Source organism: Hyposmocoma kahamanoa, unplaced genomic scaffold (genome assembly GCF_003589595.1).
Source record: "Hyposmocoma kahamanoa isolate Upper Pololo Valley unplaced genomic scaffold, ASM358959v1 202, whole genome shotgun sequence".
NCBI lineage: Eukaryota > Metazoa > Arthropoda > Insecta > Lepidoptera > Cosmopterigidae > Hyposmocoma > Hyposmocoma kahamanoa.
In genome coordinates this window covers 12,741,431-12,759,383 of record NW_020653726.1, presented here as the reverse complement: position 1 = coordinate 12,759,383, position 17,953 = coordinate 12,741,431, and the positions used below count along the sequence as shown (strand labels likewise).

At 34.9% G+C, this 17,953-nt stretch overlaps 1 protein-coding gene across 1 annotated transcript; it reads left to right on the top strand.

The window, feature by feature from the left end:
- Positions 1-194: 194 nt before the first annotated feature.
- On the top strand, positions 195-16,939 carry LOC113227044. Its single transcript, XM_026459912.1, has 9 exons — positions 195-332; positions 782-925; positions 1,914-2,066; positions 3,376-3,538; positions 4,638-4,873; positions 5,938-6,055; positions 11,986-12,185; positions 15,444-15,573; positions 16,564-16,939. The coding sequence occupies exons 1-9, from the start codon at positions 195-197 to the stop codon at positions 16,926-16,928; spliced, it is 1,647 nt and encodes a 548-aa protein (XP_026315697.1). The 3' UTR covers positions 16,929-16,939.
- The last annotated feature ends 1,014 nt before the right edge of the window (positions 16,940-17,953 follow it).

The window sequence follows — 17,953 nt, the reverse complement described above, 5'->3', positions numbered from 1 at the left end:
TTAAATTATTATCTGTGGTATATTACAGCGAAATGTCAACGTCAATGTGCTAAAAAAAACTATTGTCATTATATGCGGTAGCTTGTTTTGTTGTCTTTCGTAATTATTTTCTCAATTTTTGTTAAAATTTCTCTTCATATTCGCTAAATGATGATAAACTGTTTTAAGAAAACAATTGGGTTAAGAATTTGAATATGTCGAATTCGTCATCGTCCAGTAATAAAAATCACTCCAAAAAGTCGAACAGTAGTCGAGAGCGCGACAAAAACAAGTCTGTTGCTTCAGAATCCGGTGGATCCAGTCAATGTGATACACCACCACTTACAGAGAAGGTAAGAATTCTTCTTTCTAAATATTTTTTTTTGTGGGTATATTTTCTTTGTAAGAAAATGGAATTGTACCAACAATACGATTCCGTTAAAAGTAGCACCAGTCGAAAAAATATCACCGTGATGTAGTTTTTTCTCGATAGTTACTTGTTCTAATTCCAGGTGGGAGATAGGTCGCGTTGGATTTGAAATTCCATTTCTCAACACTCCTTCCTTTATTCCCCTAGTCCTAGTGTCAAAATTTATGATTTGGAGGTTATATGTTACAAATTTTCAAAAATGAATATCTCAAAAACTATTTATAGTCTAGACTCCTAAATGTTGTTTAGGAGTTCTTTAAAAAAATGTAGCATACGTGTATTACGTATTTATTCCATTTTTAATTTATTTGGCGCCATTTTCTATTGTTGCAATTTTTTTTATTAATTTGTTTTTGTTGGTATGCTTTCTAGGATGGGCCCTCACATGGCAAGTTTGCTGGTGTTGGACCCGAATCGGTGCTGTATATGGCCGATCAAGTTGGTTTTGAAATTAACTCTGAAGCGGCGACAAATCTTGCAGAAGATGTTAGCTATAAGTTACGACAGACTATTTCTGTGAGTATTCAGTTCTTAGATTTTCGTGATTAGTATACATAACATGAAATTATTTTTTTGGATGTAAATTGCACATATTTGTTTTTCAAACAAACCAAACTTTCGGGCCTTATGGTCGGCTGTGATTCTGGGACCTTTAAAGGACTTTAATTATTGGTTTGTTTAAAGAAAGCAATATATGAAATTTAGATAAAAAAAACAGTTTAATTTGCAATACATCTCTGAGTCAATATTTCTTCTGTATATTGGGTAAAGTATTGCTTTACAGCAAAATTTAGTACAGCAAACAAAATGATGAAATGTTACCCTAGTAACATTGCGATGTATTTAAAAGTTTTTAATAAACACTGATTCAGTTTAAATCGGGAATTGAACTCGGGACCTCTGCGTGGCAGACCACCTTGGTAACCGTTCAGCCACAGAGGTAGTTGATCTGGATCTGCATATGATTCTTACAACATTTATTTTGCTTGGTATACAATTTTTTTGAATATGTAGGTCCCAAATTGATGCATATTAATTGTATTGATCTTAAAATTATGATATGTTATTTTATTTAACTGAATAAATTTCTTAATGTATATTTGTATGCTCTTATTTAAAACCTAGTAGGATTAAGTTTTCCAATTTCATTTTAACTTCAACATTTATAATGTTTTTACCCTATAAACAGTAACTCCCTAAAAAACCATAGGGTTTTTTAGGGAGTTATATATAGTTTATATTTTTTTATAGAAAAAAATATAAACAGTACGAAATTTTGAATGTTTTCTATTGCTATTCTAAAATAAGAAGTTCCTTACGTACAGTATATGTGAGTTGCAAAAAAGTATGGACAAAATTGAAAATGACCTTGAGCCATAAAATAACTTTGTAACACTAGCACTCATATTACCCAAGTAGTACCCTTGGTTTTAGATTTTCTAATTTGCAGAACTGTGATAATATTTGTTTATAATATTTATAATAATATATATTTATGTTTCAGGCTATTGCACTACATAGTGAGATGATGAAGAAGTCCCGAGTAGACAGTTGGGATGTGAATATGGTGCTGATGCTTTCTGACACCAGTCCTGTTGTGGGAACTTCGTCATCACATTATGTTACAGTTGGTGATGAAAAACTTTGTTGTCAAGTGGTAAGACACTGCAAAGCCCTATATTCGTGTTTTTAAAAGCCTGGGGGTCTACTTTCGTTCTCTGTCCGACATCTGTCCAAAACAATTACAGTGAAATAAGTAATACTCAACCAGATTAAAAGATAATGTTAGGTATGAAGCTTCATTCGCACCATTTAATTTGGTGGAGTAATACTTATATGACAGTAATTGTTTCGGGCGGATGTCGGGCGGAGAACGTGAGTAGAGCCCCAGGGCCAGATGCCATATGTTGCTGTTTTTCAATAAATATGACACATCAAAATAGTTAATTTATAGTATTTATTACATAGTCATATTCGGAATGTACAAGATTGTATTGTGAATAAACCACTGGGATTTTGTGTTGTTACAATTATCACATGACAAAAGGTTACTAAGGTTAGGTAGGTTATTGCGCGAGAATACCAATACCTTGCTTCTATGTCGCTTCTTGTGCAAGTCGCGACCTCATAGCTGGAACTGCAGATTAGTTGCCTAAGTTATTATGTCAGTCACGTTTATTACACTACCCGAGTCAAGGGACCCTAACTTGAACTAAGTGAGGTGCAATAAAAGGTAGGGTTCCTAATTTGGGTGCCTTATATATGGCGCCTTATATGTAAGTCAATACGAGCGCCACCTTAATTAGGGACTAGAACCATCCTCCATTGATAATTGCATTTGTCAATGGCCTGACTTACTATTAGGGGATTTACTATCTCATTAAAGTTAGACAAGGATCAGAGTCGGATCACAGGATCGGTTTGACGTTAGCACTATATTCCTTTGTGTGGTATTTTTGTCCATATACAAAAATGTATGTGGCTAGCGAAAGTACATTTGCATTGTAGCTGGTCTATTACATGATTACAAGTTTAGTCTGGTTGTTATGTCTCACTGAACTGATTTTGATATGCATCAGTGACTCACTAAGAAATAATAATGTACATGTTTAAATGTGCTTTTTCTACTTTACATAATAGGGCGTAAGTTATGTATGTAATGTAATTTGTTTTTTAAATCTTTTTGTGGAAGAGTTTTCGTCAATATGTAATCACTGCTTTGCTATGGTAATAAGTTTCATTTGTAATAAAGTGAAACTGTTTCTATTGCAAGGTACAAGTAACCCTACTCTCTGCTCATTAGTCTGGTGCAGCAATCAAATGCAGGTGAACATTTAAAACACGGCTAAGCCTGCCTTTTAGCTTTTTGTTGCCCACAATGTGTAATATATTTCATACTTTTGTGTCATTGTACTCAAAAATGCGTTTATATATTTATTAACAGTTTCGAATTGTTTATATTTCAGGAAAATCTACTCAATGTTACTGACTTTGCATTGGTACCACAAACTTATGTGTTCGCGTCACTGCCAACAGTCGCTGTTGAATGGATAACTGACGAGAAGAGTCTGAATAATAGTAACAACATCAGTGTTGCCTTGCAAAATTATTATACTAAGGTGGCTAGAGGTAGGTTATGTATCTAACTACAGATATTCTTTTTATGACATCAGCCTAAAAAAATTACGGATGGATTGGCTCCTTTACAGATTAGGTTTGTGCAAGATTAGAATTCTTGATACTCTGGTCGATGATTGCAGTAACTAAATAAATAAACATATTCAGTGAGACACTACGTGAATATTGTATTGAATCCAGCAAACATTGAGACATTTCATCAGATAGAATGTGGTAACCGCTGCCTAAGTATGTGTCCTTAAGATCGCAAACGCGTTGGCCCCCATGGGATTTCGGATCTGAAGTCTCTTAATCCTGTCACTCAATTTTTTTTAAGTGCGCATTGGACCTCCGTCTCACCTGATGAAAAGTGACGATGAGGTCGATGATGGAACATGCACACCTAAATAATGTCTATTTACTCTTGCCTTGCAAAAGCCCAAGTTATAACATTCAGGGAAGACTCCCTCGGCAGACGCCGAGAGGGAATTCCACTCCATAGCCGTTCGCCATATAAATGTGGAAGCGTAACGCTTCGTGTGAATCTTTGGAATATCGACAACTTAGGGGTGGAACCCAAGCCTACGCCTAGTCCCCCGGTGATGGAAAGGGAAGGTGGAATTAAATCGTGTAATTCCATATACACATCGCAGTAGCTGCACATAACAGCAGTAGTAGAGCTTTTTGTGAAAGAATTCGTCAACTTAATTCTCAGGGTGACGGTTGCAGTGGCAGTGCCCCTCAGATCTTTGCGACTTGAAGCTCTGAGTGACACTGGAACTGTTATGGACAGGTGTGTAGCTTGCCATCAGACACGCGACTTGTTCGTCCCGTCACTTGAATTAAAAAAACCACTCTCCGTGATATGGCCTGTAAAATATCAATAAGGAGGCAACTTGGCTACCTTTACCGTTTCGCTGGTGCTACTTGTCTCCTGACTTGTATCATATATTCCCATCCCAAAATATGCATGAGTAGATAAGGTATGGAATGAACTTGTTCGTTGGTGGAAGCAGAAGCTGTGAGACAAAAGTGTAATTCAAGGATCTGAAGAGCTGTCATGTATGATTTTATTTAAACAGCATCCACTAATTTCCAATTCCATTTTCAGCGATACTAAATCTCAAGAAGAAACCAAAAGAAATAGCCGTAGAAGATCTAACAACGAACACAAGAATCGGTCCAATATTCCCTAACTTATTCAACCTAGCAGTGTTAGTTCTAAATGATGACAACTTGAATGCATTGAATGTGCCTGCAAAGAAACCATTGCAATCAAATGTTTTGGATATGGTAGACGCTCTCTGTTCTAACCCTTGCAGTCTTGACACGAATATACAGCAGCAGGTAATTCTGAAATGAATGCTATAGTTAGTCTTTAGTAATTTGCATGTTGTGTATGATCATTATAAGAGTGAAGTATGCATGCTACAGGTTTGTGCATGTAAGTATACTCTGATCATGTACTGATGTATTTGACACTTTGGATATTAACAGGTTTTGCACAAATTTGTCTGCACTGAATATTGGCAGCAAGAATCGAATTCGACTTCGTTGAATGAAATCATAAGTAACATATGCAAAATATGTGCCTAGACGTCGAGTTGCGGACACCAACCCGTTGCAACATACTATACCATCACAAGAAACCTCGCACACTTATCCGCGCCGAATTGGACGAATGCCGGACCCAAATCTCAGACGATCGTATAATGTCATCACTCATTTAGAGTTGGCACGAAAGGGCGGGCCTTGCGCGAGAGCGACAGAAAGCGCGAGATACTGTTATTCTCGCATAGAGATCTCGCGCTTTATGTCGTTCTCGCGCAAGTCGCGCCCTATCATACTAACACGACAGATTCGACGCGGATAATGTGAACGGTTCATTTCCAAAATATCTTTACAGTGTTGCCACTTTAGTACTTCACAGTATTTTCCCTTAAATTCAGGGTTTTTTTCCCATTTTATTTATTTATTTATTTATTTATTTATTGCATTGTCACACTTATTAATAATTTACGTACAGTGGTTTGTAAGTGTACATGTGACACCCTGTAAATTGTCACAGTGTTCAAAAATAATATAGGTAACTTCGACGCGGACAAGTGTGCGATCACCTTAACAGTATAAACATGGTATGATATTATGGTGTAACGGGCTGGTATCTGCTACTGGACGTGGAGCGCCTATTTTACATGTGGCGGGTGCTGGGTTCTCATGCCATCTAAGCTCTTCCGAGAATCTGAGCATCCTTCTGGGTCTGCTGAAGGCCCCGGTATGACAGCCACGCCTGAGCATAGTAGTAGGATATGCAGTATAAAAATAGTATTGACCTAAAAAATTGTTGAAGTTAATTTAATTTACTTTTTGCTGTTGTTTGTTCTATCTATGTAACTTTTTTGTTGTTTCAGTTTCAACGGCTGTTTCCTGTAATGGTTTCAAATATTCTCGGTAACGGTTCTCTTGCAGACAAAATGGTGGCTATATTGACTAAAATCACACGTACCTGGCCTTCTTTTATAGCTATAGGTAACATCTACTTCATATTCATAGCTTTGGTTTACTTTCTCTTCTAATTTTTATTAATACATTGTATGTAATTCGTCACATTAATGTCAAACAACATTATCTACATGGATGCAGTTTTTCGATAATATAAAGCGGTTGTGGTGACTCATCGATGTTATAACCAGAAATGGGAACGAAATAAGGGACATGTATTCCAGGTAACATATTAGCGATACAGCTCTTACAAATATCAAGTCTCGTTTGCACTGAATATGGACAGGCCAACTACTGACCTGTGTGTACGTCTCCGTATATTCCAAAAAATATTCTGTATTTATTGTAATAAAGATAATATCTCTAACAATGCCGTGCTGCTCTATTCGGTGGTGTGGGAAAAACAGCAAAACATTTAATTACAATATTAAATATGTAATTTATTATTAACAAGTGAAACAGTTTTTTTTCGCTTATTTCCCATATAACCTTTATTAATATACTGTATTATAACGAATCTACATTCGTGTGAACATTATTCCATTTTACATAATCACACAAAGTAAAAAATAAAACTTAACTAACCTCGAGATAAGCTAAAAAACCTTGACATTAAACTTGGCCCGCCGCGCGAATGAATGAATGAAATTTATTTGCTTGAAATATGGTTTACAATAGGTGGTAGAAGTATACATAATAAAACAGTACTCATATTTTACCGCTATCGGTATGCAAATCTATGAATGTCAACATTTTGGCAGCTAAACAATTCTAAAGCAAGTCCTATCATGCATAAAGATACTATGTTATAATAGTAAGTTATTGCCATGTCATGAAGGTGTCAAAAAATATAAATACATTTCTTATCAAATAAGTTAAGTGTTCAAATTTATTGAGAATTGTATGTAAAGAAGTCATTAATTGAATAGAATTTTTTTTCTCTTAGCCATGACATCAGCTGACGTTTAAATAGAAGATTTTTATTTATCATTTTTATATAAGAGGGTAAAGCATTATATATCCTCACACACATGGCCACGCACTGCTATTGGTAGTAACTTAGTTTAGTATAACTATTACAAACTAATCTGTTTGGACCCCTTACATTTACATTGTGAATGTCTCGCGGTTTTTTAAAAAGTTTTTTATTATTTTTTACAAAATTGGATACTTCAAAGATGTACCTACAAGGCAGCGGCAAGATGTTAAGATACTTAAATAACGGTCTACAAGATTTTCGGGGTCCTAAACCACATATTGCCCGTACGCATTTTTTTGTGCTGTAAATAATTTGCTTACTTCTGTCGAATTTCCCCAAATCGCAAGCCCGTAACGAAGTAAGGATGCAACGTAACCATGAAAGGCCTCTAGAGTCGTAGACATAGCGGATATGTCTCGCAACCTTCTCAAAACATAAACATAACGATGAAGATTATTCAGTACTGTTTGAATATGAAGTTTCCACCCGAGCTTATCGTCAATAATTACACCTAGAAATTTTGTTTGTTGTTCTTCTTGTAGAATATGACCATTGTAATTAATATTCAGTTGTAATTAATTTGTCTGACAGTTCCGAACTGAATGAAATTCGTTTTATTAAAGTTGACTGTCAAATTGTTGTTGAGCCAATTAACCACTAATGCAATTGTGTTATTTATATCAGATTCGTAATTTACTACATTGTCTTTACATGGTATCTTTATAGATATATCATCTGCAAATAATACGCATTTGTGCTGGGTTACGTCAGGCAAGTCATTGATATAGAGTAGAAACAATACTGGTCCAAGTGTGCTACCTTGAGGCACGCCGCATGCATTTACACGATAAAGTGATTTATTCGAAACCACGCGAAATTTTCTATACAGACTTTTAATTTCTACCGCTTGGCTCCTGTTAGATAGATAAAAGGCTAACCAGTCAAGTGCTAATCCTCTAATTCCATGATTTTCTAGCTTTTGAAGAAGCAAATTATGAGATACGAATTCAAAAGCGCGACTCATATAAAAAAATATACTAGATATTGGTATTCCTTTATTTACATTTTCCACTATTTCTTGTACCAAATGGAAAACTGCCAATGAAGTGGATTTATTCTGTTGGAATCCAAATTGTTCTGACCTTATTATGTTATATTTGAAATTGAGCAGTCTTGTTGTCATAGCTTTTTCGAAAATTTTAGAAAGCACCGGAATTAATGTAATAGGACGGTAATTGGCCATATCAGTTTTCGTACCTTTTTTATGTAGAGGCTTGACAATAGATATCTTAAGCAATTCAGGAAAAGTGCCATTTTTAAATGAAAGATTCACTAGATAAGCGAGCGGCTCATTTAGTTCACCAGCACAATATTTGATTGCTTTAGTAGATATATCATCGTATCCTGTCGAATTCGTATTTCTTAATGATTTTACTATATTATGTATTTCTTTTGGGTGCACAGGTTGTAAATAAATACTATTTGTCAAAAGAGTTTTGTTTGTGTTGATCAAGCCTTCTTTTTTGAATTTGTTAAGCCAATTAAATAATGATTAAATTCATTGGCAATCGAGTTTGGATCAGTTATACTATTATTATTTATTAGGATTTCTTTTATAAATTGGTCACTATTAGATTACTTAGTTCTGCTTTCACGATTTTCCAGGAGGTTTTTGCTTTGTTTTTTGCGTTTTTTATAAGTTTGTCATTGTGTAACTTTTGAGCTAAGTTTAGACATTTGCGTAGTATTTTAGAGTATGATCTATATTGTTGTTTTTTAGTTTTTGATTTTTTGGCGTAGTATTGGAAACGCAGTAATCTCTTAGTCTTACAAATTTGCCTGATACCTTTAGTGATCCATTTTGGATTTTTATATCTGTTTGATATTTAGATAATTTTAATGGGAAAATTTAGGTTATACAAAAGGGTCAGGGTTTCATGGAAGTATTGCATACATTTATTTAAGTCGTGTTCTTGTAATACTTCTAAAAAAGAAAGTTCTTTCAAGCCGTATCGAAACCGACTTAAATTTTGACTACAAAAATCTCTGATGACATTTAAAAAGTACTCAATAGGCTGCTCAAATTTTTTTAAAACTGGTATGAATAACATTTGTGCCGCATTGTGATAAGATAGATGTAAGTGATGTAATTCAGCTGTAGCGTCGTCAATATTACTAAGTAGATGGTCAATGCAAGTTTGTAGTCTAGTCGGTTCAGTTATGTGTAATGTCAAATTATAATTTTTAAGTATGTCCAAGAAGATTCTAACATTTTTTGATAATTTTGCCTCTAAAGTGTTAATAATGAGGTCACCAGCTAAAATAACTTTAGTTTTTGATTGTTTTGTGTATTTGTGTAGTACTTCATCTAGCTTTGACAAGAAAATGTTTATATTTGATTTGGGCGATCTATAAACACATATTATGCAAATGTTGTGTGATAGTAGCTTAACACCACAGCATTCGAATATTGTGTCTCGAGCATAATTTCTTAGATCTTCTATTTTTTGATATTTCAGTTTTTTATTTATTTAAATACATGTACCACCCTTACTTCTCATGTTTTGCCTGCAGTAAGACGTTGCTAAATCATAACCAGTTACAATTATACGACTTTCCTTACCAACTTTAATCATTGTTTCTGGTAGGCAAATAATGTCTGGACCTTTTTGATTTGAATGTAATTCAGAAATTGCTATAATGATTTTTTAGAAACATACCCAGGTATATTCTGGTGCATCAATTTTATATAATTAGGTTTTTCATCATTAACGAAAAAAAATAATTATTTTGGCATGAACAAGGCGAGTCTAAACTTACTGGAACTGTAATGTTAGGCTCGTTAAGATATGGGTCTTTCAGACTATATAGATAATATAATGTGTGATGTCATTTATTAATTCATTCAAATTTTCAATAATAATTTTATACCCAACGTTGCTCCCCAAACCCCTTGCAGTATACATTTTCGAACAGTATTCCAATTTTTTGTTACTATCTAATAAATAAACACATTCATGGTACTTGTTGTCCCGATATAGCAGATTATTGAATATTTCTACTCGTTTATTGTATGTTTGCATAATTACCAGATTTATAAGTGGGCAAACAAAACATTATATTTGTATGTTATACATTTTGTAATGTGTTTCGGATATTTGCTATTAATCTAGAATATTTGTGAGTTTCTTTCAAGTCTGAGTCACCTATAAATATAACACAGTAGTCATTAAAATTAAAATCGCCTAATTTATTTTCTATACCTTTCAGAAGTTGACTTATACTAGCTCCTGGAGTTATATAATGACAGATGTCGGTGTGGTCAATTTTACTTCTAGTATATTGCAAAATTTTGTTTCTGGAATTGCTGCTTATAATGTATAATTTTCTTTTCTTTTGGTGGCTATCATTTGTATTTATTAAATTATCGCTTTTGTTATTCGTTTCTGTTTCTTGATATTTATTGCGTGATTCCAATATGTAGCCTTCGTTCGTCCCTGTTTGCTGGACCATATCAGCCTTCTTTATAGTATTTGTATGTTTTAATAAATTCAGATTTTCATCTTGTTGTCCCTCTTCAATTTGCTCTGTGATAGAATTATCCATGTGGGAAAACTCCAGTACTCTTTTTTTCAGTGAATTTCGTTGGATATTCGTAGATACTTTCTTTGTAGATGAACAAATTTGTGACAAGGCTTTATTTAAAGCTTCTAATTTAGTGATACGATTTTTTAAGGCATGATTTTCCGAAAGCAGATTTTTTATTTCTTCATCAGCGGATTCTAATTCTAATTGAAGTTTGTAATACTTTTCCTTTAATTCCTCTGATTGTTCCCCTTGGTTAATTTGTATTTCCGGACAACTTCGGTTAAGTTTCGCAGTAATGGCTGACAGATTCGAAGTTTCGTCATCAGACAGTGAGTCAAAGGAATTACATGTTGGAATGTTTATTCGATATTTTCGGTTTGTAACAAAGCACGGCGTTTCTACAACGGTGTCCTCAACATTCGCATATTTATCTTGTTGCCAACAGCAATTACATTTCCATATTTGTTTCATTCTAGGACTCATCAAATAAAATCTGGGTGATGTAACGTTCGCACATGATAAATGATAATGCCTCCCACAAACAACGCATACCATAAACCTACGATCCCCAATCTGATCATTGCATTTTCCATAGTTTGCCATAGCGGAATTATGTTAGTGTCTCACTCTAGCGGAATTTGGTGTAGAGAATCGATTCTTTCGTATTTTTAATAAATTTGTCACTTTGCTAATGAACCGATGCTGTTCTCATGCGGAAAAATGTGTAAACAAGGAATATATTAATGAGCAAATGTTGCTATTTCTCACTAGATGGCGTTAGACAAATTTATTTCGATCCCTTGGGTTTCAACCCACTATCAACAAATTTGTGAACAACCTGGTCGGACGGAGTTGACGACACCCATTGACTGCACCCGTCAATTGTTTCAAATTCGGGCTAGCCAATCGGAGCGCAGTTGTCACAGTAATGATATGGCGTAATAGTTTTCAAACAAATTAAATGACATTTCGTCTCTATTTCTGGTTATATACTCGATGTGGTGACTTGAATAGAGAAAGGAATGTTGAGCGGATGGATGTAAGAAGAATTACCAAACAAATTTATGACGCAAATGTGGATGGAAGGGTTTCAGCATGTGAAGTGACGTCTTCAAATAGGATCCGAAGTGACAAGATTAAAAGAAGTTGTATGAAAAGGTAGTTGATGTATGTGAGGTTCGACATTTGTGTCAGGATAGAGTAAGGTGGCGTTCCATGGTCTCTGCCTACCCTTCCTGTGGGATAAGGGCGTGCTAAGAGCTTATATATGTATGAAAATACATGAAGTAATAAAACGTCGTCTTTCGTTCCACTCAGGGTTCTTAAATTTTTAAATTTATCCATCGATATGGCAATACGTTTATTGAGACCTAATTAATTTTTTTTTTAGGGAAAGGCATACTCTTCGATTATTTATCGCAAGGCACAAAGGAGCGGCTCACGGCGCCGATGATCAAATGCGTCATGGCACTCGGTCGAAGGGCGTTGGTCGAGTGTCTTGGCGACTATGTGGATCATTTGGACGACTGTATACACTCGCAGACAATACTACGACGGCGGTTGCAGCCCGACCTTAGAGAAGCAATACTCGTAAGTACAATAAAAACAAGTTGTATGCAAACAATGCCGATTTTCAGTATGCAGCAAAAACATAAATTAAATATTTCTTAAGTTTTCGCGATTGTTACACATAGAAATCGTAACGGGCCCTTTACAGGTCTCATGATCACGACTGACTGAACAATCACATTTGTAATTAAATTCTATACAATTTCAAAAATTAAACTTTCCTTTTACTTACTTGCACGCGAGCGACATGTGACGCGATTTGTGGGGGGTTGACCCTCGCGTCCTACAATATGCGCGCTTTTTTACTTACATTACTTTATATGAATAAAATAAGAACAGGCGGAGAAAATTTTATACAGATCCGATGTTGGCAAGCATCCCATGGCGACAGACGAGGCAGTAGGCTGCACGGCGTGCTGTAAAACCGCTGGGCAATGTTGATGTTTTGGGATAAATGTGAATTTAATAATTAATAGGGCTTCGGTCGAAAATCAAAATTTAGTGGGTTCTCTGCATTTAAGAGGGAGCATGCCAAAAAAGTTTTGTCGTTGGCTCCGCCCAAATTTGTGAAACAAATGTATGCCTGAAGTTCGCGTGACGCGCGACAGGAGATGTTGAATTTTGTTTAAAGTACCATATTCGTTTTAGCGGAATAACTCTAAAATTAAAGGATTAAAAAAAAATCCGTAGTGACAGTTGTCGATCATACATAAATATAATTAATTATCTAATTTTTGTCCTAATAACCTGGCATTTCGAGGATAAATCGAAAAAATTTGAAAATTAGAGGTAATTTCGTGATTTTTATCTATCGAGGAACCTTTATTGTTTTATGTTTCTGATTAATGTCTATGCTTGAATATTATATCGTGTAGTTACTCATACAATATTTTATTTTTAACTTTAAAGTGGATATACCCCTCTGAAATCAAATCGAAGATTAGGAATTTTTCCTCTTCTCCCTCTTAAAGAGAAATATCTTTATATAGGCTGTTGATTTGCATTCTTGCCATATTTAAGAAATTAATAATAGAAATAATGTTAAATCATCGATAAATATTAAAAAAATATTCTGTTCAATATTCTGACTAATTGTATCTAGTAAAGTTTTGTAAAATTATCCCCCAAGTGTACTCACCGCAGAAGACAGTGACCCCGCCACTCGCTGCACCTATTCACTAATCGATTTACCTATTTTTTATATCATGTTTATGTACTAGTATTGTTATAATTTACTAATTATTTACATGAGTTAGAAATGTTGACGGAAAGAAGATTTTTTATAACTTTTTTGGTATTTACCAACTTTGGGTTACATGAAAGTAGTGCTAGAAGTACCTAGCCCCACAGCCGGTGGCAGGCTCCGTACCGGAGCCAGCCACAGATATGCAGGGTTTCGTTTCAATTTAGCACATTCTTCACAATAGAAAAAGCAGAAGGAAACCGATGATTTGGGCGCGCAATTCTTCGACACTCGTAATTTGCGTAAACTAAACGTTTCACATCATGCCATAAGAACGCACTTGATGGTAATGCTTGATGGTTTTTTTTTGCACTAATTCTTGTTTACATCTAATTACATCACTCCCAAACTACGTTGGATTTCGTGAGATACTAGAACGTATGCGCGATGTCAGCGGAACAGACGCAATACGCAAGGTGGACTGATGATCCACCAATTACGCGCTCGATACGATACTTCCCCCGTCTCTACTCGTATCCTGCCATCAAATAGGTCTAAAATGCATATTTTCTGCGCATAGTGCGCATAGATCATTGTTCAACTGGTTGTCGGTACCTGTGCCACGTGTAGTGCAAGTCACCCTTTGGATCAAACTTGGTTACTGCAATGAAATAAGAATTTAGGAAATTGATTTTTTATTAATTTTTTTAGTGATTTGGGATCAGTTTCTGATATGGAATGACCTCTGTAAATATGGCGAGAATGCAAATCAACACATTGTATAAAAAATATGTGCAAAGTTCGATATTTTCTTCTGTTCTTTTTTTTTCGGGATTTTATTGTGATCCAGTAAAGTACATTTTATTGTGTAACGAATTAGCACATTCTTTAGACAATATCCTTAGGTTGTATTTTTTTAATAACAAATTAAACATTTTACTCCTCACTAAACGTGAAGCAAGAGCGTTAATCACGAAATGGTTGTTAGGACGCAGTTACGATGAAGTTGAGGAACTTCTTATTATTAAAGCCTAAGTATACAAAACCCTTTACGCACGCACGCACGCAAGCAACCACGCGTGCACTCGCACACACACACACACACACACACACGCACGCACGCACGCACGCACGCACGCTCGCACGCGCGCAAGCGCGCACGCGCACACGCGCGCACACACACACACACATACATAAACATACGCATACTTTACAAACTTCTGTTCTTTTGTTCATATTCAGTTGTTATGCTTGTGGAGAGAAATAAATACATTATTATTATTATTATAACGATACCTCCAACTAACACTACGCCAACTTAATTTTTGGACCTGTTCTGTTTTTATTTTGTTTTTTGTTTCTTTAGGTTTTTTTTTCACAAAATTCATTTTTTTGTTTTTTTTCGAATTTTGTGTTTTGTTTCTTTATTATTTTCCACAAAATTCGGGGAGGATAACATTACTAAATAAAAATGGCTGTATACAAAAATAATAGAAACTGACCAAAAAATAAAGTTGGTGTAGTGTTCAAGGGAGGTATCGATAATATCCTTAGGTGTATTGTAAATTTTTTTAAATACCCTTATTTGAAAGTAAATACCTAAACCGTTTGATCTAGCAAAGTGTTTCCCGTTTCTCCTCCAGTGACTAGCCTTAATCAAACTGAAACTTGAGACAGCACGTTACTTAACTGGGAACTAAACTTTAGGACATTTGTACAATTGGGCGTTAATTACTTAAATACAAAATTTTGAATGGCTAAACATTTAACTTATTCTTTTTATTGTTTTTAAAGAATCATTCTTTGTGTGAATTATAATAACTTAATATATTTTTCTGTCATTATTGATCTGTTTCATTTTGTGAAATAACTTCACTAGTTTGCTAATTATTAAACACTACATTTGAACACAAAGAAAAATTCCTTCGATCCTACAGGACTCAAACCTGTGACCACGGGATTCCGTCCCCTTTGCTTTACCAACTAAGCTACAGATCGAGTTACCAAGTCGACGAAATTCTTCTGTGTCTGTTGATGATTGATTTTTGCACATCTGTGAGAGATTTTATGAACCTTCTGTGTTTCTGTCCTTTCAGGATACGTCGACTTGCTTGTTGCGATCTGAACCTACAACTTATTTAGAAGATTACGTAACGACTGACTACACTTTGTATGAGATGCTCGGTGACTCTATTATGCCAAGGCGAACACTGTTTCCCTATAAAGGTATTTATAAGCAACAACTCATAACATGTCACGGGTCCCTTATATTTAGGCCATAGTCCGCCAAATAGGCCCAATGCGGGCGGACAAATCGATACCTCCAATGAACGTTACTAACCTTATTTTTTGGTCATTTTGTGTTATTTTTGTTAACAGTCATATTTATTTCCTATTAAGCTCTCCGAATTTTGCGAAAAATAAAAAGTACAGGCCCAAAAATTAAGTTGTGTTCATTGGAGGTATCTAAATTAAAGTCCAAGAAGGTGCATGCCACCACAAGGACTCGAACGTCAAGTTCTCAATTTAGAAGTAACCGTTATCTCCCTGGGCTACTATACATAGCTATAGTAATTTTTAGGTGAATACAATCAGGAATTAATCTATAGTTGATCCTATTTGCCAATGAAACAAATTGCGTTATACGTATTTTGTTTTTCTATTATTTAACGCAAAGTCGACATCAGCTGTGTGTACAGTCAACAACACATCAAGTTACACACTTGTTAAAATATTGGAACAAGATCCTTCAATGCGTTGTTTGATGTGCTGCCGTCTGTTCTATACAGATCGGTTACATAAAAAAGGTTGCGTAAAAAAAAAACAACTAGATGCTGAGAAGCAATAACGTGTCAACCATCATGATCATATTTTTGTAAAATGGCATTTAAAGACCTTTTCGTTGTTTGTTACTATAAAATGAAAACTTTTGCGTTTGTGTTTGTTGTTGTTGGGGAATTATAGTAATAAATCACAACAATTAATCGTTCCTACGGTGACAACATGACAACAAGCAAAAATTTTCGTTAAGTAAATTTTAGAACTATCAAAAACAATGAAAAAATTTTAGATGCCATTTTCGCAAAACTGTGATCACGTGGGTTGTTGACATTTTATTGCTTATCAGCATCCAACTGTTGTGTGATAGCTAGACTTAAAAAAGGAATCCATGTTATATTACATGAGAGTTATTCTAACTTAAAATGATGTTTTCAGATAAAGCCACCGACGACGACACAACTAACGAAAAGAACGCCGACGAAGAATTCTCAGTGATCCCACTCCGACCAATACTTCGGCGGCCGAAAGTGCGCCTTATCCCCTTCACAATTAGACCTAAGAATAAAATACCTAGGGAAGCACTCTTCGACCATACGAGATTCAGAGCAGACAGGCGGATCAAAATTAGGATAAAAGGTTGTCGGTCAAAAGATATACCATCGAGATGTAGACGACCGATGGATACAAGTGATAGTTATACGAGGGGCGGTGTTGTGGCCGCCAGTGGACTCTTGCATAGGTTTAGGTATAAATTAAACAAACAAAGTGCATTTCCAATATTTGGAGCTTTAACGTTGTAAGTTAATTTGTAAGCGAAATATAACTTATTATTTTTACTGTATTTACTGTTTTATTTATTTTGTATCTGGCTTTGCGGGTTTGTACACGTACAGTCTGCATCGGTAGTATAATTTCGAATAATCTCTATTGGCCATTTGCCAACACGCACTATTATTGTTTGAAATATTTCTGAGTAATATTCCCTATGACAAGCGAATTTTAATTAGGGTTGTCTATGTTCATAATTCTGCACACATCCTTATTATGTACATACCTTCACACCTGTCTCTCACTGGGTTATGCAGATATGTACTCCATCCACTATTGTTCTAACATACCGAACGCTTCACTCGCATCCGTCTTATGAAAATTCTTGCAATTTATCTATGTGTATTGTAACATGATATTTATATATCGCACCTTTTGTGAAACTGTAACTTTTAAGAAAAGTGTATTTTTTGTTTTTAGGCCTTCTGAGCATATTGGTAGAACTCTTAAATGTTTGATAAAGTCCGTGACGTTGAAAGGAAAAAAGTTTTTTTTTTAATTATGGTTTATTTTCCGCGATCTTTAGTTAGATTTAGTTAGTAGATCTCTACACCTTGACAAAAAAAAAACATTTTAGTCAATCTAAAAAATAAAGAAAAATTAAGTCTGTTTCAGCCATCACATTCTCATTTCATGCAAATTCGGAAAAATCAGATACAAAAAGTTAAGTGGGGCCAAATTTGGTGAATACGAGGGGTGTGGCAAGAGTTCGTATCATAATTCGACAAGTTTTAATGTTCTGATTTAAAATGAGAAACGGAATACTCGAAATTCCGTTTTCTCCATCTTCAAAAAATATATCTATCGACCTAACTTTACTTTTTTATTTCTATTTTTTATTATTTTCTTGCTATTTTTAGAAAAGTAACGTCAGTTGCTTAATAACGAGTTCTAAATTAAGAACTAAAAACAAATTCCGAAAAAAGTTTTTATTTAACCTTAAAATCACGTATTTATCAAATGAGATTCTAAGGCTCAACTCACACTGGCGCAGAGT